The 26425-nt window shown below is 38.7% G+C and overlaps 1 protein-coding gene across 1 annotated transcript in view; it reads left to right on the top strand.

Annotated features, from left to right (window-relative positions):
• The window catches only part of CCDC178 (coiled-coil domain containing 178), a 440915-nt gene that overhangs the window by 87648 nt on the left and 326842 nt on the right, over positions 1-26425 (top strand). Inside the window, exon 11 of the mRNA XM_062200025.1 lies at positions 25130-25313. Within this exon, the coding sequence (XP_062056009.1) occupies positions 25130-25313 (184 nt within the window). The remainder of the gene's footprint in view (positions 1-25129; positions 25314-26425) is intronic.

Here is a 26425-nt window from a genome sequence, read left to right as displayed (position 1 = left end):
AGTTTTAACAGTTTTTGTATTAATGTCTATTTTTGTCTGATGTTAGCATGGCTACACCTACTTGTTTTTGCTTTGCTTTAGCATGTAATATCTTTTTTTCCCATCTTTTCAGTTTCAGTTCTCATATATCTATGTTGGTAGGGTTTCTTTTTTTTTTTTTTTTTTTGGACAGGCAGAGTGGACAGTGAGAGAGAGAGAGAGACAGAGAGAGAAAGGTATTCCGTTGCCATTGGTTCACCCTCCAATGGCCGCCGCCGCTGGCGTACTGTGCTGATCCAAAGGCAGGACCAGGTGCTTATCCTGGTCTCCCATGGGGTGCAGGGCCCAAGACCTTGGGCCATCCTCCACTGCACTCCCGGGCCACAGCAGAGAGCTGGCCTGGAAGAGGGGCAACCGGGACAGAATCCGGCGCCCCGACCAGGACTAGAACTCAGTGTGCCGGCGCATCAAGGTGGAGGATTAGCCTATTGAGCCACGGCACCGGCCCGGTAGGGTTTCTTATAGGCAATAAGTAGGTAGTTCTTATTTTTTATTAATTCATCCAGTCTGTATCTTTTTTAAAAAGATTTATTTATTTATCTGAAATGCAGAATTACAGAGAGGCAGAGTGAGAGATGGAAGGGGAGCTGGGGAGGGAGGGGGTGGGGAAGGGAGGGTGGGGGAGGGAGGAAGAGAGGGAGAGAGGTCTTCTATCTGCTGATTCACCCCCCAGATGGTTGCAAAGGCCACAGCTGGGCTGGTCTGAATGCCAGGAGCTTCTTCCGGGTCTCCCACTTGAGTATAGGGGTTCTAGGATTTGGGCCATCTTCTGCTTTCCCAGGCCATCGCGGAGAGCTGGATCAGAAGTGGAGCAGCCAGGACATGAACAGGTACCTCTATGGGATGCTGGCACTGCAGGTGCAATAGCATCAAGCCACAGCACCGGCCCCAGGATCTGTCTTTTAATTAGAGGATTTTGACAGCTTATATTCAGTGTTATTATTGATAAATAATGATCTGGTCCTGACATTTTTCATAAATATTCCTATTGTTTGCTTTGGATTTCCCTTGAAATTTAACTAGATTTTCTACCTTCGCATTTCTTTCATAGTGATGATATCTCTGATTCTGTGTGTAGCACATCCTTAAGTATCATTTGTAAGCCTGGATGAGTAGTAGCAAATTCTTTCAATTTCTGTTTTTTTTGGAAGATCTTTATTTCACCTTCATTTATAAATGAGGGCTTGGTGGGTACAGTATTCTGGGTTGAGTTTTATTCTTTTAGGACTTGGACTGTTTCTCTACTAGCCTGTGTGGTTTCTGAAGAGAAATAAACTGTTCAATTGGAGATCCTCCAAAGCGAATCTAGCATTTCTCTCAATGTACATTTTAAAATCTTTGATTTTTGTTTTATTGTTCAAGTTTGACCATAATGTGTCAAAGATGTTTTGTGATCATATCTGTTAGGAGTGCTATATGCTTCCTTTCCTTGGATGCCCCTATTTTCTCCAAATTAGGGAAGCTTTCTGCTATTTCCCTGAATAGACTTTCTAATCTATTCTCTCAATCCACTTTTTCAGGAACTCCTAAGACGTGCATGTTTGGTAATTGGATAGTATCCCATAAATTTCAAATGCTATTTTCAGTTTTTCTAATTATTTCTTCTTCTTTTCTCCTCCTCCTGCCCCTCTCTTTATCTTTCTTCTTTTTCTTCTTCCTGAGATAATTCCAAGGATTTGTCTTCTAGCTTGGATATTCTTTCTTCTTCTCTACAAAATCTGTTGTTAAGACTTTCTAATGTACTTTATACCTGACATGTTGAAATTGTCATTCCTAATTTCACTTTATTTTTCTTCAATATCTCTATCTCCTGGCAGAATTTTTCATCCATGAGATGTATGAATTTCTTGATCTTATGTATTTGCTCACTGTTTTTGAGCAATCTTATCATTCTTTTGAATCCATTTTCAGGCATTTCATCAATCTCTTCATCTTCACATCTAATATTGAAGTGTTGTGTTCCTTTTGGGGGGTCATATTTTCTTCATTGATCATGTTTCTTGTATTTCTACTTTTATTTGTAGGCAATTGTGGAAACATTGCTTGGTTTTCCCCTCTGGTGCTGTTTATCTTTGAAATATGCATCTGTTGCTTAGTGGATTGTCTGCTCTCTCCAGTGGAAATCCAGAGATCTGTGCTGGGCTGAGCTTGGGAGCTCTGGTCAGAGCTCAAGGGTGTTGCAAGAATCCAGGGTGACATCCAAGTTGGGCATGGGGGAGGGTACGATCATGTCATCTGGTATGATCCCAGCCTTATCGCCTCTCTGCCAAGGTATCAATGCCCAGGGTGAGCCTGTAGTAGCTACATACCCCACCCACATATTCAGAAGAACCATACAATGAATATGTGTGGTCCTCAGTGTGAGCATAGAATCCTCTGCAGTGACCCACCCCAGGCACTCCAGGAACCCTCTAAGTTTCTAAAACCAGACACAGTGCTTGCCCAGAGACTCAGCTATACCCTGTGCCCTTCTGTGCAGTCAGATTTCCCACAAGCATAGCACACAAGGCTTCCAGAGTCACAGGGAGCAGGGGATCCACTCTCAGCCCCGTGAGACTGCCCTGTCCCCAGAGAAAGCAGAGGCATTCCCAGACCACTGGTGTGTTAGTGTGCCATCTTGGCAGTTTAAGTCCAAGAACTCATAATAGAATGAGGGGAGGTGAGTGCCTCACAGGGATAAGTAGGCATCCTGCCCTCTGCCAATCCTCCAGGCCAGACTGAAAGGCAGTGAGGACCGTGGATTTCCAATAAAATCCCCTAGTTTCATGTGCAAGTGCGCTGCAACAGCCTCTCTTCACTTTATTAAGAAGGCAGTTCCTCCCTGCTAGTCATTGGGTACTCTTGTCAGGGGTTGGAAACCAAGCTATGTGCTCTCCCTTCACAGGGTTAGGTGGGCAACACTCAAAGTCAGTGTAGTCCACAAAGTTCCCCTCAGGCAGCATCACCAGTGACAATGGCTGCCGCAGACTCCTCTCAGCCCCCTGCTGAGGGAGTTGCTGGAGGCGTCCCTGCTTGCTGGGGAGTGTGTGTGCTGTCCACACTGTTCCGTGGTGTGTCTCTTCTTTCTGTAGAATTCCCGCTGGAGCTGTCCCCTGGGGATGCAGTTATTCTGCTTTTGTTCTGTTATCTTCCCATGGTCAGATATAGCACCTCTCTCCCCTATTCACACCTGGCTCCTGCCTTCGGATCAGCGCGGTCGGCTGCAGCGGCCATTGGAGGGTGAACCAACGGCAAAGGAAGACCTTTCTCTGTCTCTCTCACTCTGTCCACTCTGCCTGTCAAAAATAAAAAAAAAAAAAATAGAAAAAAGATAAATCAGTTTTGGTGCAAAAATTTTTGAAATCCATCCTGGTCCTTTCATAAAATGTATTTTCCATGAATTTCTTTGCAATTCCCTCAGAAATGTGAATAACTGTGACTCAGGAAGGCAAATGCCAGTAAGGCAGATGAAGCTCAGGTAACTCAGATACTGCAAGCCTGTAAGGGGCTGTGGTAAAAGCATATGGAATTAAAGCATTTTTATAATCTTACACTTGTGACTATCTCTGGGGCTGTCTAGTGAAGAGTGGGCTTTGGTGTATGTAAAGAGAGTGTTTTTTGGCAGTTGAGAAAATTATAATGATGATGACATAGATCAAAATTTTTGTAGAGGGGCCGATGTTGTGGTATAATGGGTAAAGCCTCCTCCTGCAATGCCAGCATCCTATATGGGCACCAATTAGCATCCCGGCTGCTCTACTTCCAATCCAGCTCCCAGCTATTGGCCTTGGAAAAGCAGCAGAATATGGCCCAAGTGTTTGGACCCCTACTACCACAAGGGAGACCCAGAAGAAGCTTCTGGCTCCTGGCTTTGACATGGCCGAGCACTGACCATTGTGGCTATCTGGGATATGAACCAGTGTATGAAAGATCAATTTTTCTCTCTCTAATATTTTCAAAATAAATAATTTTTTTTAACTTGTAAAGGGGCTGAGGCTGTGGCACAGAGGGTTAAGTCACAGTCTGCAGTGCCAACATCCCACATGGGTGCTAGTTCGAATCCCTGTTGCTCCACTTCTGATCCAGCTTCCTGCTAATGTGCCTGAGAGGGCGGTGGAGGATGGCCCAAATGTTTGGGCCCCTGCATCCATGTGGGAGACTCAGGTGAAGCTCCTGGCTCCTGGCTTTGGCTTGGCCCAGCCCTAGCCTTTATGGCCATTTGGGGAATAAACCAGTGGTGAATGGAGGATCTCTCTCTCTCTCTCTCTCTCTCTCTCTCTTTCCCCCCTCTCCATCTCTCTCCCTCTCTTCCTCTCTCCCTCTCTCCCTCTCTTCCTCTCTCCCTCTGCCTCCCTCCTGTACTTCTGACTTTCAAATAAATAAATTGTTTTTTAAAAATTTAGAAATTGGCAAGAAAATGCTGATTTTCAGACACATTTTTGGGAGATTTCCTAATAGTACATTTTGATATTTGGATTATAGGTATGGGGATAGGGAAGACATGGGGATGCTGGTTGCTGAGATCAGAAGGGCTTGCGGAGGATATGAAAAGGATTTTAGGACAGAAGATATAAGTAGATCTCCTTGGGCCATATTAAATTTTAGATTACTATTAGTTCTTAAAATGGTTATGAGAAGCCATGGTTAGATATATTGGTTTATATCCCTGCAATAAGGAAGTTACAGAAGACAGATTTTGAGTCATAAAATGGAGCAATCAGATGGGGTGAGATTTTTAAAAAGAGTGTATACTGAGAAGTAGTTGGAATTTGCATGTCTTGCAATATGGGTAAGGGAGAAGGTCAAGTGTTTTGCTGTAAAGCACTCACAAAGGGGGCAAACATAGGCCTCATATCCTTCAAGTGTAGTGTTGTGCTTACAGAAAAGTAAAGGAAATCCCCAGGGTCCATCAGGCTAAATTCCCAACTGATATTTGGCTACTCTGAAAACACAAATGGAAGAGTGGCCTTGCTGAATTTGCTAAGCAAGGGAATTAGATCTTAGTGGCTACATAGGATAGGTCACACATCTGTGCCATGAAGGAGCTAGATAAGGTAAGGGCACTTCAACAGTGACCCAGAAGAAAATATATTCTCAGAGTAAGGCAAAGACAAGAAAGTATTTTTGTCTAAGCCTAGGACCTGGGGGAGAGGAAAACAGTGAGAATATGCCCAGTCTGGGAACTTTCCACAAGGTATGATGTTATAATTTATACCAAGGATCTGATCTTGGAAGTTCCTAACCAAAAAATTATCATTAAAAAGAACACCTTGCTCTGCTTCAGTATTCTCTAGAGGAATAAACTCCAGACTGAGGTCACGAAAGATTCTCATTGATAACTTATTTTAAAAATGTACTCAAAGCTACAAAAACATATGGAAAATTTAACTATGAGTGAGAGTTATTAAAATTAGCCAGCAGTATATTCCCCCCTCACGAAGTCAAATCATGCAATTATTAGAAAACTGAGATAATTCTTAGATTCATTCTACATAATGTTAAAACAGTTCATACCAATAGGACACTAACTGAAAAAAATAATCAGGCATTTTTGGAAGAAAACTCGCCAACTCTTGTTATTTCTACTGAAGATTCTGTTAGCTAAATAGCCTACACAGTGGGGTAAAAATAATCAGTATTCCTGAAAGTAGAAGGCAGAATGCATAGCACACCACAGAAAGAGACAGAATGGGGGAAAAGAATGAAGTTGTGGGAAATCAAACGAGAAAGAAGGAAATGGGAAAACAACGTTAAAAAGATTAATGCAGAATTCTATAATTTGTATAGTATAAATCTCTATCTGTATATAAATATATATATCCTCAGATTCAGACATCAAAATAAGCACCATGCAAAATGAACTCAGAAAAACACCTTATTTACGTTATAACTTTCTTATTTTGGGAAGAGAAATTAAAGACATGACACACTATTTGACAACTAAATGTATTCTATGGTATTCTAAAGATAAAGATATTCTGCAAATATCTTTTTCTCCTTTAAAGTCAAGGGATGAATGGTGCTTGCTATACAAAGGTCAATGCCTCTGTAACTTCCCTGGTCTTAGAGTCTTTTTCCCTTCTCAGGGTGTCATGTTATTTGTATTGCTTCTGTTTTTAACATCATTCATTACTTTATTCCATCCTTACCTTTTTTGTTTGGAGACATTGTTAATCCTCTTCCAGTCTAAAAGGAAAGATTAGCATTCATCCTGTTTGTCACTTTAAAATCACTCAGTATTTCTCTTCCATTCTCATTAAAATTTTCACATAATTAGCCATATTTGCTAGATTATTAATAATTTGTGCTTGTCTTTTTTTAACAAAAAAAGATTTATCAATTTTATTAGAATGGCAGAGTTACAGAAAGAGGGAGGGAGAGAGAGAGAGACAGAGATCTTCTATTCACCCGCCCTCTCCCCAAATCATCCCAACAGCTAGGGTTGGGCCAGGCCAGTCCAAAGCCAGGAGCGAAGAACTTCATCCAGGTTTCCCACGTGGATGCCGCGGCTCAGGGACTTCGGCCATCTTCCTCTGCCCTCCCAGGTACACCAACATGGAGCTGGATGGGAAATGGAGAAGCCAGAACTCAAACTGGTGCCCACATGGTATGCTGTTATCACAGCTAGCAGCTTAACCTGCCACTCCACAACACTGACCTCTGTGCTTGACTTACCACATTCAGACACAACAGTCTGGCTTATGATCTCTCAGTGGCACCCGAAGTTATCGTAAATGCAAAAGTGCAAATGGATTTTCCTTCTGAATCTATTGGATAACTTTTTAAGCTGTTTGTTTGTTTGTTTTCCATTTTGCTTTCCACCTGTGACCCATGCTATTGTGTCTATGCCCTCTTTTATGCAGTGCTTTTAGGGACTCAAGATGGATGCAGTTCTCTTGGTTCTTCCTTCACTCTCTGAAGCTGTTAAAGAGCAGGGTAGTTCTAAAGAGGCTCATTTCTCTTGGCTTGATCCTCAGAGATTACGTTTTCATTCCAAGTCCATTTACATCATGTCTCTGCCTCCTGTTAGAGAAATTTAACCTACTTTTATTAATTTAAATCTATCACAAATTTTTAAAAGATTTCTCCAATTAATGCCGTACTTTATCTATGTTTCATAATCTTCTCTTGACTGTAATATTTAAAAAGGCTTCCAACTTGTCTAACTCATTGCAAGTATGAACCCTCATTTCCAGCATCTGTGTACACAGCACCACTGGCACAATCTGTCTGCAAAGAAGCATTATTTGCTTTCCACAGCTCAAAAAAGTTTCATAGGCTCCCCACCAATTACAGGATAAAATGCAAGCTCCTAGAGGGATAGATTGGACACTCTAGCCTATTACCTGCCTTGGACTCATTTCTTTCTTTTCTTCTTTTTTTTTTTTTTTTTTTGACAGGCAGAGTTAGAGAGAGAGAAAGGTCTTCCTTCCATTGGTTCACCCCCCAAAAGGCCACTCTGGCTGGCACGCTGCGCCAATCTGAAGCCAGGAGCCAGGTATTTCTCCTGGTCTCCCATGTGGGTGCAGGGCCCAAGCACTTGGGCCATCCTCCACTGCACTCCCGGGTCACAGCAGAGAGCTGGACTGGAAGAGGAGCAACTGGAACAGAATCCGGTGCCCCAACCGGGACTAGAGCCCGGGGTGCCAGCCCCACAGGCAGAGGATTAGCCTAGTGAGCCGCGGCGCCGGCCTCAGACTCATCTCTTAACTAAATTCTCTTTTATGATCTGTAAGTTCTAGCTTATTAAAATTCTTACATTTCCAAATTCGTTGTTCTGAGCCTCAGTCTTTTTCCCTAGTATTCCTGTGGTTTGAACTCTCCTCTCCCTCCTCCAACCCTTCCTTCTCCTTTTTTCTTCTTCCTCTACAGCTTGGTTTTTAAAATCTGATTAATTGCTGATTTTACAGCAGCTCAGACATTAGTTATTCCCAGACGCCTTCTTTCTTGGTCACTTATCTTCCCCTATCCACAAGTGAAAGAATGTTAAGTGCTTCATCCATTGTTATAGTCATTGCAAGGAATTTTTTGATTTTTGCTTTTTTTCCTTCATGAGACTATAAACTGGAAACCATTGTTTCAATTTGTCTTTATACCCCAATCACTGGCACAGCATTGACGTGGAATTAATGCTTAACAAGTATCCATTTAACTAATCTCTCAGCCTCATGCTTTTTCTCTTTCAATCCTTACCCCAGTATGTGCAGTTACTGTTCCAAAGCAAAATAAATGGTGGTTGCTTGCCTTTTATATTTTTCGTTTGGTTCTCATGTTCTCAGAGAGCTCTGTAAAGCTCCTGCTAGTCTTCTATACATTTTTAATGAGCGAAAACCCATTGATTGAATCCTTTCTGTTATTCAGTGTGGGCAAGTGGTATGTACATCTTACTCTCAATTTATTAAGGTTTAGTATTTATAATACACTTGGCCATATGTACTACTAGGCCAGTTCTACGGATATGGAACATTGTATGAAACCATTCCCACAATTGCATGAGGAGAAATTGGGATTCAAATAAGGGTGTGATCCCAAAATTTGTATTCTTTCTTTCTTCAAAAAACACATTTCTTCCCCTGTTAAGAAACTCTTATTTTCTGTTTCTGACACATTACAGAAGGTTTTGGACAGAACACTTGACTAATCATTTCAGAACCATGTCAAAAACTTATGGCTTTGATTAGTTCTTGGTCTCTGCATTTGGTTGTGCCCATTATTTTCTCAGAAGGTTCTGCTCTTCTTTCTCTTTATTTTTTCCCCATTTTTACTGAACCATTTATCCTAATTACCTTTTCCTAGTCCCAACTTCTCTTTATCCTTAAGTTGAAAAATAGTAAAAACAAATCAATTATTTCCTTATTTTAGTGAATATCCCCATGATACATCCCCAGAATTGGAGATCGTATGCCCTAGATCCCACTGGAACAGCATTTCACCTTGGATGCCAATGCTATTCTTTATACTATGTAAATAAGTTACATGATTATTTCAGTATATGATCTACTGCTCATATGTAGTTTCCCTTAAAAGAGGGGGAGGGAGGAAGAGAATATCATTATGTCTTAGAATTATATCCACCCAGCACATTAAATCTTTTAAAAACTAATTAAAAATTAAGAAAACAAAATAAGTAAATACATAAAAAAATAATGCAATGCCAGCATTGTGCTGTAGCCGGTAAAGTCCCTGCCTGCAATGCCCGCATCCCATATGAGTGCCAGTTCATGTCCTGGCTGCTCCATTTCAATCTAGCTTTTTTCTAGTTGTCTGGGAAAAGTAGTGGAAGAGGGGCCAAGTGTTTGGACTCTTGAGACCCATATGGGAAAACCAGATGAAGCTACAAGTTTCTGGCTTCAGCATGGCTCAGCCCTGGCCATTGCGACAATCTGGGGAGTGAACCAGTGGATAGATCTCTGTTTGTCTATCCCTCCCTCTCTCTCTCTGTAACTATTGATTTCTAATAAATACATACATTTTAAAAATAATAAAAAATATAGATGTTGTGCTTGTTACCAGACTTTGTTCAGTATCCTGTGCACACACATATTTGCTAGGTCTTCTGATGATGGCAATGATGACAACAGTGATGATATATGATTGTTTACCCGGTGATAGCAGTGTATAATTTGATAAGTTTGACTTTCAAAGAAGCCAGAACCTGTTAGTGATGGGATTTTTACATCTTGGGTATTTGATTTGAGCAAACAATTCCACTTGATTGCATATTCATATGACAGGCTTTAACAGCCTTCGTCAAGGAAAATGAACTTGTTGGAGATCTTCAAAATTGGTTAAATTTAGTTTGCTTGAAGTTAACTGTGTAGTAAAAATTTCTATATAGTCATTTTCTTACATTCAAGGTCTGTAAAATACTCTGAATATCTACTTCTAATGTTCTACTGTACCTCAAGCAAGACAATGCCATTGTAACTGCAGTGATCCAAAGATGGGGTTGATAATCAAGGTAAATGAGCAAAAAAGCTATTGCACACCATGAAGAAATATTGGTACCTTTGATGAAATGTGTTTAACAAGAGTTAACATGGTGGTGATTCATTTGTAAAGGCAGCAGTTTGATATTATTGAAGTTTTTAAGTAGCCTGGAATACATGGATTGAATCCACAAGGTACTGTGTTTTTCACATCTGCTTGGATCCATCCTACCAGCCTATCAGTTTTCTTAGTTACTTCAGAAAAATATAGAATACAATTTTTCACCGTTTCACAGCTTTTTTTTGGATTGCTTTTTTAAAGTTTGCACTTATTAAAGAGAAATGTGTAAAAGCAACACATTAACACTGGTGTGTGCATCATTCAAAATTGACTACCAGCCTTGTAGTAGACTATTTTAAACCCCTTTTTAAGTAATTAAAATATTATAAATATATCACAGTTTCCATTACTATTTTTCAAATCTGCAGAGTTGATGCAAAATGTGAATTTGTATGTATACAGTCCACATAAGAACTTAAACTCTGTCTTTGTTCCTCCACATTCCTAACACTGTTTTCTCCCAGTCCATACCAATCAACATCTTATGGCTTTACTTTAGATGTGAGTACCAATAATGTTGTCCCCTCCTGAGCTCAGTTTAAGAATCTGCTCCCTGATAAACAGCACTTCTCTTCTCTTTGCAGTGTTTCTGCTCCTCTAGTTCTCAGTCTAACAATTGTTTAGCACTTTAAGGTGATCTACATGGAGCCAGTGTGGTGGTGCAATGGATTAAGACCTGACCTGTGACACCCGCGTCCCCTGTGGGTGCCAGTTCATGTCCTAGCTGCTCCAATTCTGATTCAGCTCCTTGATAATGTACCTAGGAAGGCAACAGAAAAAAGGTGCTTGGGCCCCTGCCACCCATATGAGAAACGAGAATGGAGTTCCAGGCTCCTGGCATTGGCCTGACCCAGCCCTGATATTGTGGCCATTGGAGGAGTGAACAACAGATGAAAGATTTCTGTCACTCTGCCTTTCAAATGAATAAATGAATTTATAAAAAAATAAAAAAGATGATCCATCTATCACCCTTACTACATTTTTCTACCCCATGTTATTGACTTTCTTCTTACAAACCCTATTATACTGAATCAAAATAAGCACTTTTTAAAATAATCTTCCGGGCCGGCACTGTGGTGCAGTGGGTTTACACCCTGGCCTGAAGCACCAGCATCCCATATGGGCGCCAGTTCTAGTCCCGGCTGCTCCTCTTCCGATCCAGCTCTCTGCTATGGTCTGGGAAAGCAGTAGAAGATGGCCCAAGTCTTTGTACCCCTACACCCACATGGGAGACCCAGAAGAACCTCCTGGCTCCTGCTCCTGGCTTTCTTTGACCATTGAGGCCATCTTAATTAATATGTAGGCTGCTTTTTTAAGATTTATTTATTTGAGAGAGAAGGAGAGAAAGATTTTCCATATGTTGGTTCACTCTACAGTAGCTGCAACAGCTGAATCTGGGAGCCCAGAGCTCCATCTGAGTCTCTGATGTGGGTGGCAAAGGCCCAAATAGTTGGGCCATTTTCAGTGGCCAAGCACGGCACATTAGCAGGGAGCCTGATCAGAAGTGGAACAGCTGAGACTTGGACCAGCACTCCAACATCAAATGCCAAGGCTGCATGTGGCAGCCAAGCTCACTGCTTCACAACGCCAGCCACTCGGTTGCTTCTTATAATTCTGCATGTTTAATTTTGAGAACATATATTCAGAAGGAAATAATTATTTCATTTCTTATTGAATTCTTTCGTTATTACCAATTTTCACTTTCTTGTGATTTCATAATAAGTTACACTTTGTGATGTTATAATGTTGTGTACCAATGCTTATTTTTAAATTTTCTTACTGGTTTAGTCTTATTTATCTTGCAGGCAATATTGTATCTAGCTTTTTGAATATAATCTGATGAATTTTATATGCTTTAGATAGGTGTATTAGACTTCTTTTACAAGTCCAATTATGACACATTTAATTTTAAAACATGTTTGTATAATGGGATACATTTGTAATAAAATCCGGGCACTTAATTTCCCTGTTATTGCCCTGCGTATACACATATTTTAACAAGAATTAATTACATACTAACATCATGATACTTACTCCTTCATTTCACAGCTGTCTAGTGTTCTAGTTTTTTTATAATCAATAACCATGTACATTTGCTTAGATTTGTCATTTATTTTACTCTTTTACCTTATTGTTTGTCCTTTAGTTTACTTTCCATTTATCTGAAGTAATTTTTTAATAGTTATTTGAATGAGGGCTTACTGGTAAGTTTTCTTAACCTACACCAATTTTGCTTGTCAATCTTGGATAATTCTATCATGAGGTTTATTTTTGCTTAGGTTTCAAGGTAATTGTCTTTTGCTGGAATAATCTTTTGCAAATCTTTTCTCTATATGATATCCCCTTATGCTCTCTGCATCTTTAATATTTGCCTGCTTAATCACAATATTTTAGGTATAGACTTTTTGTTTTCAAAATATTTGGTACTCGCAGTGTATTTTGTTATTTGATCTGTAGTCTTATTTTTAAGTTGTCATTATTACTAGTAATTTTTATGTTGTTTCAGAGGCAGAGAGAGAGAGAGATGGAGGGAGGGGGGCTTACAGTGATCCCCCATCTGCTGGTTCACTCTCCAATTCTCTGCAATAGCTAGGGAGGGGCCAGGACAAAGCCACACGTCTGGAACTCAAGCAGAGTCTCCCATGTGGGTTGTGGGGACCTAAGTACTTGAACCTTCACTTGCTGCCTACCAGGTGCACAAGTGTAGAAACCTGGAATTAGAAGTGGAGTGGGAACTTGGTGGTTTTTTTTTTTAAGATTTTATTTATTTGAGAGGTAGAGTTACAGACAGTGAGAAGGAGAGACAGAGAGAAAGGTCTTCCTTCCACTGGTTCACTCCCCAAATGGCTGCAATGGCTGGAGCTGTACCAATCCGAAGCCAGGAGCAGGTGCCTCATCCTGGTCTCCCATGTGGGTTCAGGGGCCCAAGCACTTGGGCCATCTTCTACTGCTTCCCCAGGCCACAGCAGAAAGCTGGGTTGGAAGAGGAGCAACTGGAACTAGAATTGGCGCCCATATAGGATGCCGGTGCCACAGGTGGAGGATTAATATACTGCCCCATGGCGCCGGCCCCTGGAGTGGGAACTTGTAACCAGGCACTCTGGAATGGGATACAAGTACCCCAACCAACATTTTAAGTGCTTCATTAAAGACTATCTTTGTGGTTCCATTTTGTTTTTAACGTCTAGAAATTTTTCTGTTCTTTTCCAGAACACATGTCCTTGGTAATTTCTTTATAAATGAAAAAAAAAAGAGATTTATGTGAAAGTCATTGGTACAATGAGAGAAGGGGAGGGGAGAGGAGAGGGAGAACATCTTCCATCTGCTGGTCCACTCCCCAAGTTGGCCACAATGCCCAAGGCTGAACCAGGCCAAAGCCAAGAGCTAGAACAATCATCTGGGTCTCTCACGTTGGTGGCAGGGGCCCAAGCACTTGGACCATGTTCCACTGCTTTTCACAGACCATTAGCAGGGAGCCAGTTCAGAAATGGAGCAGCTGGGACACAAATTGGTGCCCATATGAGATGCCAGTGTTGCAGGTGGTGGCATTTCCTGCTACATCAGCCCCAAAGAGATGTTTCTTAACAATCACTCAGACACTCACACACACTTCACTCTCCATAAAGTGCCATGGGTGTATTCTACAAATCACATACATATATAAACATGTACATGTGTGTATATACACATATACCCTACATACATAGCAAATGCAATATACACACAACCACAAATGTGCATATGTCTACAAACACATACACACTCACATATATACATATATTATATATCAACACAAACATGCCACACATACATATTGTGTATGCACACACATTTTTTATGCTGCTTTCTGAGTAAATCTCTCAGTACTCTATCCTCATGTATAAATATAAAACTATGTTTGACCATGATTAATTTGGAGTTCTTCAAGTTCTCTTCAAAACTATGTCAATTGTTCCTCCCCATTTTACAATTTGTAGTCTTCCACATCTAGCCATTTTTGCTTCATTTCTCCATGTGTCAAGATTGATCTTTCCTCTATATTGTAGTTATTCCTTGACTTAGAATTTTGAACATCTTAAAAATAAATATTTTAATTTCTTTCTCAAAGGTTTTATAAACTTAATATCACTCAGAGTAGATTTGATGTATGCTCTGATATCTGAGTCTTTGGTAAAAAGATATTTCTTAATGTGTCTTGTATTTTATCTTTAAGTCTCCCATTCTGAATAAGCCAAGTCCTTTTTTAAAGATTTATTTTTGTTTTTTAATTTTACTTAAGATATACAAATTTCATATTTCATTATACAGGTATAGAAACATAGTGATACTTCCCACCCTAACCTCTCTCCTGCCCACACTCCTACCCTTCCTCCTCCTCCTCCTGTTCCTCTTATTCCATCTCTTAATTTTTACAATGATATGCTTTCAGTTTACTTTATGCTCATAAGACTCACCCTACACTAAAGTGTCCAGCAAATAGTTAAGAATAAAACAAAAAAAGAAAACATGTTCCTCAACAGAAGAGACAAGGGCTGTAAACAATCATTGAATTTCCAAATGTCAATTTAACGGCTATACATTATCATTTTTGGTACCCTATTAGTTACCACAATTCAAGGAAAACATATGGTATTTGTCTTTTTGGGACTGTCTTATTTCACTAAGTAAAATGGTTTCCAGTTGCAATCATTTTGTAGCAAAATACATGATTTCATTCTTTTTTGTGGCTGAGTATTATACCATAATTTTGTTACCCAGTCATCAATTGATGGTCATCTGGATTGACTCAATATATTAGCTATTGTAGATTAATCTGTAATAAACATTGGGGTACAAATAACTCATGTGCTGATTTCATTTCATTTTGGCAAATTCCCAGGAGTGGGATGGCTGGGTCATATGGTAAATCTATTTTCAGTTTTCTGAGGTGTCTCCATACTATCTTCCATAATGGCTGTACAAATTTGCATTCCCACCAAGAGTAGATTAGAGTACGTTTTCCCCCACATCCTCACCAACATTTGTGGTTTATTGATTTCTGTATAGCCATTCTAATTGGGGTTAGGTGAAACCTCATTGTACTTCTGATTTGCATTTCCCCGATGGCAAGTGATTCTGAACATTTTCCCAAGTGACTGTAGCCATCTGAATTTCACCTTTTGGAAAATGCCTGCTCAAGTCCTTTGGCTATTTCTTAACTGTGTTGTTTGTTTTGCTGTTGTTGAGTTTCTTGAGCTCTTTATAAATTTTGGATATGAATCATTTGTCAGTTTCATAGTTGCAAATATTTTCTCCCAGTCTCTTGGTTGCCTCTTCATTCTGCCTAGTGTTACCTTTGCAGTGCAGAAGCTTCTCAGCTTGATGTAATTCATTTGTCAATTTTGGCATTGATTGTGCTTCTGGGGTCTTTTTCAAGATTCTTTGCCTATGCCAATGTTTTGCAGTTTGTCCCAAGGTTCTCCTCTACTAATTTGATGGTATCAGGTCATAGATTTAGATCATTAATCCATTTTAAGTTGATTTTTGTATAATGTGTAAAGTACAGGTCTTGTTTCATACTTCAGCACATGGAGATCCAATTTGCCCAGCACCATTTGAAGAAGAGATTAGTTGGTCATGGATGCATGAAATGATTTCTGGAGTTTCTGTTCTGTTCCATTGTTACATGTCTCCTTTTGTGCCAGTACCAGGCAGTTTTGAGTGTAACTGCTCTGTAATACCCATGCCTGGAAATCAGGTTTTGTGATAACTCTGGCTTTGTTTTTGCTATATAAGACTGCTTTACCTATTCGGGGTCTCTTGTGTTTCCACATGAATTTTAACATCATTTTTTCTAGACCTGAGAAGAATGTCGCAGGTATTTTGATTGGGATTGCATTGCATATGTAAATTCCTTTCACTAGTATGGGCATTTGATGATATTAATACTTTTAATCCACAAACATGGAAAAATTTTCTAATTTTGTGTCTTTTGAATATTTCTTTATTTAATGTTTTGTAATTTTTATTGTAGGGATCTTCCCCCCCCACCTTAGTTAAATGTATTTCAAAGTATTTACTTTTTCTATATCTATTATAAATAGGATTGACCTTAGAATTTTTTTCTCATATATGGTATTGTCTGTATATATAAAGATTATTGATTTTTGTGGGTTAATTTTATATCCTATAATTTCACCAAACTCTTTTATGAGATCCAAAATTCTATTAGTGAAGTCTTTTGGTTCCCCTATGTATACAATCATGTCATCTGCAAATAGGAATAGTTTGACTTCCTCCTTTCTAATTTATACCCCTTTGATTTCTTTTTCTTACCTAACAGCTCTGGCTAAAATTACAGGGCTATGTTGAATAGCAGTGGTGAAAGTGGACATGCTTCCCTGTCCAAATCTTAGTGGAAATGCTTCCAACTTCCCCCCATTCAATAAGATGCTGACTGTGGGTTTGTCATAAATTGCCTTGATGGTATTGAGAAATGTTCCTTCTATACCCAATTTGCTTAAGTTTTTCATTGTGAAAGGATGTTGCATTTTAACAAATGCTTTCTCTGCATATATTGAAATATCATATGGGTTTTGTTCTTCAGTTTGTTAATGTGATAGAATTATTGATTTCATTTGTTGAACCTCCCTGCATACTAGGGATAAATCCTACTTGGTCTGAGTGAATGATTTTTCTGATGTGTTGTTGGATTTGATTAGCTAGTATTTTGTTGAAGGTTTTTGCATCTATGTTCATCAGGGATATAGGTCTCTAGTTCTCTTTCTCTGTTGTGTCTTTTTATGGCTTGGGAATTAAGGTGATGTTGGCCTCTTAGAAGGAGTTTATGAGGATTCCTTCCCTTTCAATTGTTTTGAATAGCTTGAGAAGAATTGGAATTAGTTATTCTTTAAAAGTCTGGTAGAAAAGGCTTCCATAGCCTTGGCAACTCATGACTAGAGCCTAGGGTGATTACTAACACCATAAACAAGAGGGCCAGTTGTTAAGTCAACAAAAGGAGTCACTGTGCACTTACTCCTCATGTAGGATCTCTGTCCTTAATGTTTTGTACAATGTAAATTAATGCTATAACTAGTACTCAAACAGTACTTTACACTTTATGTTTCTGTGTGGGTGCAAACTGTTGAAATCTTTACTTAATATATACTAAGATGATCTTCGGTATATAAAGATAATTGAAAGTGAATCTTGATGTGAATGGAATGGGAGAGGGAGCAGGAGATGGGAGGGTTGCGGATGGGAGGGAAGTTACAGGGGGGAAAAGCCACTGTAATCCAAAAGCTGTACTTTGGAAATTTATATTTATTAAATAAAAAAAGAAATGCAGAAGCCAAGATGGCGGAACAGTGAGGGCGCACACAACAGTTTGGGAAAAGAAATATAAACAAGGGTGGAGTTACTGTACCCTGAAGAAGAGTCTCAGAGGAAAAAACTGCAGAGGAAACTCTTCCGGATCTAGTGGATGCAACACGGAGGACCTTCTGGGAGAGTAAGGTGGCCCACTGCCGCGCCGCGCCGAGCCTTGCTGAGCCGCACCTAGCCACGCTGAGCCGCACCTAGCTGTGCCCAGCCGCGCCGCACTGACCCAACCCGACCCGACCCGCACAGAGGCACGCCACGGACACGGCCCACCCACAGAATTTGAGCCCCGGCGCTGGAAGCAAAGGTAACCGGGAGACATTGGCCATGAAGGTTAGACTGTGGTCAGAGCTCACGCGGTGGGGAGGAGGAGCTACACAAGGCTGACTGGAAGAAAAAAAAAAGGGGGGGGAACCATCTGGGACACTAGCCTCTCTCTGCACTCTCCTTACAAACCCCAGAAAGACAAAGAGCAGGGACCACTTACTTTACATAAGTAAAACAAACTCCTTAGCCTAGGCAACACTGAAGAATCAGAGCTCTTTGGCAACACCTCCAAGATGCCAAACAAACGTAGAAACCGAGGCAACAAGAGCAAGGAAGACACTATAATGCCCTCAAATGAAAAAGACACCCCAATGCAAGATTATGAAGATGATGAGATAGAAGAAATGCAAGAAGCAGACCTCAAAAAATTGGTAAGTTCATTAAGAAGTTCTCAAAAACAAATTCTTGAACTACAGAAATCCTTAATGGACAAGATAGAAAATCTCTCGCGCGAAAATGAAATATTAAGGAGGAATCAAAATGAAATGAAACAACTAGTGGAACAAGAAACTGTGATAGTGACGAGAAACCATAATGAAATGAAGAATTGAATAGATCAAATAACAAACACATTAGAGAGCCTTAAAAACAGAATGGGGAAGCAGAAGAGAGAATATCAGACTTAGAAGACAGAGAACAGGAAAGGAAACAGGCAAACCAAAGAAAAGAAGAGGAAATTAGAAATCTAAAAAAATATTGTTGGGAATCTACAGGATACTATTAAAAAACCGAACATTCGGGTCCTAGGAGTTCCTGAAGGCATGGAGAGGGATAAAGGATTAGAAGGCCTTTTTAGTGAGATACTAGCAGAAAATTTCCCAGGTTTGGAGAAGGACAGAGACATCTTAGTACAGGAAGCTTATAGAACCCCTAATAAACATGACCAAAAGAGATCCTCACCACAACACATTGTAATTAAACTCACCACAGTGAAACATAAAGAAAATATCTTAAAATGTGCAAGGAGAAACATCAGACCACTCTCAGAGGATCCCCAATTAGACTCACAGCTGACTTCTCATCAGAAACCTTACAAGCGAGGAGGGAATGGTGAGATATAGCCCAGGTACTAAGAGAGAAAAACTGCCAGCCCAGAATATTATATCCTGCAAAGCTCTCATTTGTGAATGAAGGTGAAATAAAGACCTTTCACAGCAAACAGAAATTGAAAGAATTCGTCGCCACTCGTCCAGCCCTGCAAAAGATGCTTAAAGATGTGATACACGCAGAAATACAGAAACACGGTCACCAATATGAAAGAAGGTAAAGGAAGGAAACCTCACAGCAAAAGATCACAGGAAACCCACAAATGATAGGGCAAAGTTACTACTTATCGATAGTCACATTAAACGTTAAAGGCCTGACCAATCCAGTTAAAAGACACCGATTGGCTGATTGGCTTAAAGAACAAAACCCATCTATCTGCTGCTTACAAGAAACACATCTTTCTAACAAAGATGCACACAGACTGAAAGTGAAAGGCTGGAAAAAGATATACCATGCCAACAGAAATGAAAAAAGAGCGGGAATAGCCATCTTAATATCAGATAACATAAATTTTACCACAAAAACTATTAGGAGAGACAAAGAGGGGCACTATTTAATGATTAAGGGATCCATTCAACAGGAAGATATAATGATTATCAATGTATATGCACCTAATTACAGGGCACCAGCTTATTTAAAAGACTTGTTAAGGGAATTAAAGGGAGACTTAGACCCCAATACAATAGTACTGGGGGACTTCAATACTTCACTCTCAGAGATAGACAGATCAACAGGACAGAAGACCAACAAGGAGACAGTAGATTTAAATGACACTATAGCTCAAATGGACCTAACAGATATCTACAGAACTTTTTATCCTACACAGAAAGACTTTACATTCTTCTCAGCAGTACATGGAACCTTCTCTAGGATTGACCACATGCTAGGCCATAAAGCAAGTCTCAGCAAATTCAAAAGAATTAGAATCATACCATGCAGCTTCTCAGACCATAAAGGAATGAAGTTGGAAATTAGCAACTCGGGAATCCCCAGAGCATGTACAAACACATGGAGACTGAACAACATGTTACTGAATGAACAATGGGTCATAGAAGAAATTAAAAGAGAAATCAAAAATGTCCTGGAAGTAAATGAGGATAACAGCACATCATACCAAAACCTATGGGATACAGCAAAAGCAGTGTTAAGAGGAAAATTTATATCAATAGGTGCCTACATCAAGAAATTGGAAAGGCACCAAATAGATGAACTTTCAAGTCATCTCAAGGATCTAGAAAATCAGCAGCAAACCAGACCCAAAGCTAGTAGGAGAAGAGAAATAATTAAAATCAGAGAAGAAATCAACAGGATTGAATCCAAAAAAAAAAATTACAAAAAATCAGCCAAACGAGGAGCTGGTTTTTTGAAAAAATAAACAAAATTGACACCCCACTGGCCCAACTAACTAAAAAAAGAAGAGAAAAGACCCAAATCAATACAATTAGAGATGAAAAAGGAAACATAACAACAGACACCACAGAAATAAAAAGAATCATCAGAAATTACTACAAGGACTTGTATGCCAGCAAATAGGGAAATCTATCAGAAATGGATAGATTCCTGGACACATACAACCTACCTACATTAAACCAGGAAGACATAGAAAACCTAAACAGGCCAGCGCCATGGCTCACTAGGCTAATCCTCCACCTAGCGGCGCCGGCACACCGGGTTCTAGTCCCGGTCGGGGCACCGATCCTGTCCCGGTTGCCCCTCTTCCAGGCAAATAAAACAAAATGTGCAGGGGATTCCAATACAATCCCATCAAGGTGGCATGTACCAATGCCATCTCACCAGCCCAGGTGATCAATTTCAGTTCACAACTGATCACACTGATAGGCCTAAGAGTCAAAGGAATCACACAAACAAGATTAATGTCTACTAATACTAACTGATAAAAAAAAAGGGGGGGGGGAGGGGAGAGAAGGATCCAACATGGGAAGCAAGATACACAGCAGACTCATAGAATGACAGATGTTTTAAATAGCACTCTGGCCTCAGAATCAGCCCTTAAGGCATTCGGATCTGGCTCAAGAGCCTATGAGAGTATTTTAGGCATGGAAAGCCAAGACACGCTGGGGGAAAAAAAAAAAAGATGAAGAAGAAGACCTTAATGAAGGATCTCAGCGAGTGTGATCCCAGTGGAAAGAACGGGGCCATCAAAGTAGGAGGTACCTTTCTCTGAAGGGAGGAGAGAACTTCCACTTTGACTATGGCCTTGTCAGAATAGGATCGAAGTCGGCGAACCCTAAAGGATTCCATAGCCTTGGCAACTCATGGCTAGAGCCTAGGGAGATTACTGATGCCATAAACAAGAGTGTTAAATTGTTAAATCAACATCAGGAGTCACTGTGTACTTGCGTCCCATGTGGGATCTGTCCTTAATAGGTTGTCCAAGGTGAAGTAATGATATAGCTAGTACTGAAACAGTATTTTTACACTTTGTATTTCTGTGTGGGTGCAAACTGATGAAAGCTTTGCTTAGTATATACTGAATCGATCTTCTGTATATAAAGATAATTGAAAATGAAAAAAAAAACCTTGGTTTTAAATTGGAAATTACATAGAAAAATAATCAATCTTTTTTAAAAAAAATATCTTGCAGAATCTCGGTCATTAATGTGATATACACTGTTACTTAATGCTATAACTAGTACTCCAACAGTATTTTTTCACTTTGTGTTGCTATGGGAGGACAAACTGTTGAAATCTATATATATACTAAACTGATTTTCTATATATAAAGAGAATTGAAAATGAATCTTGATGGGAATGGAAGGGGAGAGCGAGTGGAAGGGGGGAGGGTTGCGGGTGGGGGGGAAGTTGTGTGGGGGGAAGCCTTTGTAATCCATGCGCTGTACTTTGGAAATTTATATTCACTAAATAAAAAAAAAAAGAAATGCAGGTGATATCACAGTCTATGGTGATGAGATGAGCCAAAATTTTGATATCATAAACCTACCATGTGATGTCATAAAAAACTGAAATGTCATAAACCACCATGTGATGTAACTTCCTTCATGGTTTTATAATTTTATTGTGATATCATAATAAATCTTAGGTCATGAAATATTGTAATATCATTAATAACATCTTATAGATGTCATAAACCTATCATTGTTATGTCATAAACCAACAATTTTGTTATAATAATCAGTTTCTATGACATAAACCTTTGAAAACATAAACCACCCTTTGATGTCATAATTGTTGTCATAAAGGCACTGCAATGTCATATTCATTGGATGTGATTAACCACATTATTATCATAATTCAGCCCTTATGATACTATAATAATTTTATATCATAAAACCTTCACTCTCACAATTTTATGTGATAAATCATCATGCTCGGTTCATAAAAAACAGTGTGATGTCATAAGTCACCTTTGTGAAGTCATAATTTCAGTGTTATAAAAAGGATTTTATGTCAATTGTCATGTCATAAAATCCATTGTGGTTTCATAGGTCAACCAATATTTAGCCTTAATGAATTGTATCATACAGCAATATTGTGATGTCATAATATCTGTAATGACATGTAAAAGTCTAAAAACCACTGTGTTAACCAACATTAGTATGCCACCAACTCAACATTGTGATGTCATAAATCATTGTTTTGTCATAGTCATTTGTAATGTCATAAATCACCTTTGTGAGTCTATCAATTTTAATGTCACAAAAACATTTTGATATTATAGACCAACATTGTGATTATAAAATAAACAATTGTGAGCTCATAAAAAAGGTCTGGTAGAATTCAGCAGTGAAGCCATCCTGTCCTGGACTTTTATTTGTTGGGTGGGTCTTTATTACTGATTCAATCTGTATTTTGATTATTAGTCTACTTAGATTGTATGTCTTCATGATTCAATTTTGGTAATTCGTATGTGTCCAGCAATCTACCCATTTCTTCTAGATTTTTCAGTTTTTTGGCATATAGGTCTTTGTAGTTATTCCTGATGATTCTTTTTATCTCTGTGGTGTCAATTGTTGCATTTCCTTTTTTACCTCTGATTTTATTAATTTTGAGTTCTTCCCTCCTTTTTTGGTAGTTGGCCATGAAATGGTGTTTCAATTTTGGTTATTTTTTCAAAACAATAGCTCTTCCTCTCACTGATCTCTTGTATTTTTTGTTCCAATTTTGTTTATTTTTCTCTAATTTTAATTCTTTCTTTCCTCCTACTAATTTTGGATTTTTTCTCTAGGTCCTTGAGATACATTAATAATTCATTTATTTGATGTCTTTCCTATTTCTCTAAGTTGACATGAATTGCTATAAACTTCCCTCTTAATATTATTTCTATTATATTCCTGAAGTTTTGATATATTTTATTATATTCATTCGTGCCCAGAAATTTTTAGATTTCTCTTTTGATTTCTTCTGTGACCCACTGTTCATTCAGGAGCATGTTGGTCAGTCTTTATGTGTTTGCATATGTTCTAGAGATTCTTTATTGTTAACTTCCAGCTTCATTCCCTTGTGATCAGAACAGATACATGATATGATTTCAGCTTTTTTGAATTTGCTGAGACCTGCTTTATGGCCTAGCATATGGTCTATACTAGAAAAGTTCTATATACTGATGAAAAGAATGTGTATTCTGCAACTGTGGGATGAAAAGTTCTGTAGATATCAGTTAGGTCTATTTGTGCTATAGTTTACATTAGCTCTTTTGTTTCTTTGTTGTTTTTCTGTCTAGTTGATCTATCCATTGGTGAAAGTGGGTTGTTGTAGTCCCCTATTACTATTGTCCTGGAGTCTATGTATCCCTTTAGATCCATTAACATTTGTATTAAATAGCAGGAGCCCTGTGGTTGTGCATATACATTTCTTATAATAACATTTTTCTATTGAATTGATCCCTTAATCATAATATAGTGCCCTTCTTTGTCTCTTAACAATTTTTGGGTTTTGTCTGATATCGGGATGGCTACACCAGCTAGTTTTTGCCTTTCAAGAGCATAGAGTATCTTTTTTCATCTTTTCCCCTTTAGTCAGCTAATATCTTTATTGGTAAGATATGTTTCTTGTAGGCAGAAAATAGATGGGTCTTGCTATTGAATCCATTCAGCCAATCTGTATCTTTTAATTGGAGAATTGAGGCCTTTTCTATTCAAGGTTACTATTGACAAGTAATGATTTGGCCTTGCCATTTTTCCATAAATATTCATATTATTTCCTTTGTATTTCCTTTGTACTTTTATTGGAGTATTTCCTGCCTTCACATTCTTTTATAGTAATGACTATGTTTCTGTATGTAGAACATCCATAAGCATCTTTTGTAAAGTTGGATGAGTGGTGACAAATTGTTTCAATTTCTGTTTGTTATGGAATATCATTATTTCACCTTCATTCATAAGGGAGAGCTTTGCAGGGTACAGTATTCTGGGTTGACTATTTTTCTAAGATTTGGACTATGTTTCTCCATTCTCTCCTGGCCTGTAGGTTTTCTGATGAAAGATCAACTATAAGTCTAATATCAGATCCTCTGAAAGTAATTTGTTGTTTCTCTCATGCATATTTTAGGATTTTTTCTTTATATGTTACTGTTGAAAGTTTGACTCCAATGTTTCCTGGTGAAGATTTTGTCATGTCTGTCAGAAGTTCTATGTTCCTTGTGTAATTAGATGTCACTTCCTTTCCCCAAATTAGGGAAGTTTTCTCTAATTATTTCACTGAGTAGGTCTTGCTATCCATTCTCTCTTTTCATACCTTCAGAAACTCCTAAGACTTTTATATTGGGTCATTTAATAGTATATCATAAATCTTCAGCACTGTTTTTTATTTTTTTCTAATTGTTTTTTGTTTTTTTGTTCTGTCTTTTGATCTGACTGAGAAATTTCCAAAGATTTGATTATAGCTCAGATATTCTTTCTTTGGCCTCACCAAGTCTGTGCACTGCGTGGAATGAACCCAGGTGGGAGACCTGATAAAGTTCCTGATCCTGGTTTCAGTCTGAACCAGTCCTGGTTTCATTCTCTCTCTCTCTTTCTCTGCCCCTCACACGCACACACACAGATACACACCTAGATATATATCTCTATCTCCATCTCACCCAGACAACAAAAACTTTTGTTACTGATTTTCTTAACTTTCTGAGATTGAGCACAGTTGACAAGTAGAAGTAGCCAAAAGCAGAAGCACAAAAATAAAAGAAGTCTTGGGGACATATTTTCTGTACTCAAGTTTTAGCAAACATTCAGGCTGTCTTGTGTTTTTGACAACATAAAATATGATCTTGTCCATTTCTTATTATTAAACATATATTGTCCAATATATGCTCTGTTCAATTAATTACACTAATCTTTTTGCTTTATTTTTACAGTATAAGGAAAAAAGCAGAGCATGAGTCTGAAATCCAATCTTTGTTGAAACTGAAGTCAAAAAATAATGATTATCTCAAACAGCTCTACATGGAGGCTTATCACATCAGTGCTGTTTACCACCTCATCAAACATAAAACAGAAGAATTAGATGATAAAATAGCAGAAGTGAGAAGAAGATTCAAGGTGTGTATTTTTGTATTCTTATTGGTTATGGGAAAAAAAGTAATTAAGCTGAATTTTATTGATTTAACCTTGATAGATTTTAATATAAGGCCTAATAGTCTTTTCAAAATCATTTCTGATCAGTCAGAAAAAAAAGTCATCTCTCTCCAAAAGCCCAACTTGAAGAGGATGAGGGCTCAAGGTGGCTAATCAACCTCCTTTTTTGCTGTTATCACCCTTAAACTCTGGAAGAACCAGAAGTATGGAGCTTGGCTTAGGTTCATCTTGTATACCTAACACTTAACAGTTCTGCCTATGGTAGAAAAAATAGTTTGAGACTCATCCTGGTACCCATTATGTAATATAAGAATAGGGAGTACCTACTTCTGACCTGTAAGTCACTGGATAGTAGAGCATCAGACCCTTTGTAGAACACAATGCTGCAGAAAGAACTGCCCACACACCTTAAACCCACCACTTCTAAATGAAGAATATGATGGATAGCTACTCTTAGCCATACTTGTTGAGACTGGCAAAGTCAGACCCATTTTACTGCACCTGGAAGCCCACTTTGACTCTTTCTTTCATCACATATCACACACCTATCCTTCTCTCATCTTTGAGATTTTCTTACTAAAGATTTATGAGCATAAAATTACCCAGAAAATATAATTTATAACCTCTGCCCCATACCTGTTGCTAGCACTGTCTTCAGTAAAAGCTTTCCTTTGGGATACTGAAATTGAGAACATGTGGATTGTCTTCCAGTAAATGTTTCCATTCTGAGAAATTGGGGTATTGCTCCCACATTGAATTAACCTATTTAATTGACATGGTGTAGTGTGGTTATGTCCCTCCCAAGGGTTGGTCAATGAGTTTGTCCTATCATTCATGTTCCGATATGAAGAGACAAGACAAATACTGTGCATAGTAAAAATTGAAGACTTCAAAATATGAGGAATATGATTATACATGTGATGGCATACACAATATTACTCTAGATGCTCTTTATGATTTAAAATGTTTTCTATTAATATTTGTTTTTCTATGGCCATCAATTTCTTTTCATGAGAATACCAATGTAGACATTATCCAGTTATTTGACCATTTACCCATGTATTTTAACATGTTTT

The sequence above is a fragment of the Lepus europaeus genome, chromosome 9 (assembly GCF_033115175.1).
Source record: "Lepus europaeus isolate LE1 chromosome 9, mLepTim1.pri, whole genome shotgun sequence".
NCBI classification, from domain to species: Eukaryota; Metazoa; Chordata; class Mammalia; order Lagomorpha; family Leporidae; genus Lepus; species Lepus europaeus.
The sequence above is the reverse complement of the archived record's forward strand: the minus strand, read 5'-3'. Positions and strand labels throughout refer to the sequence as shown.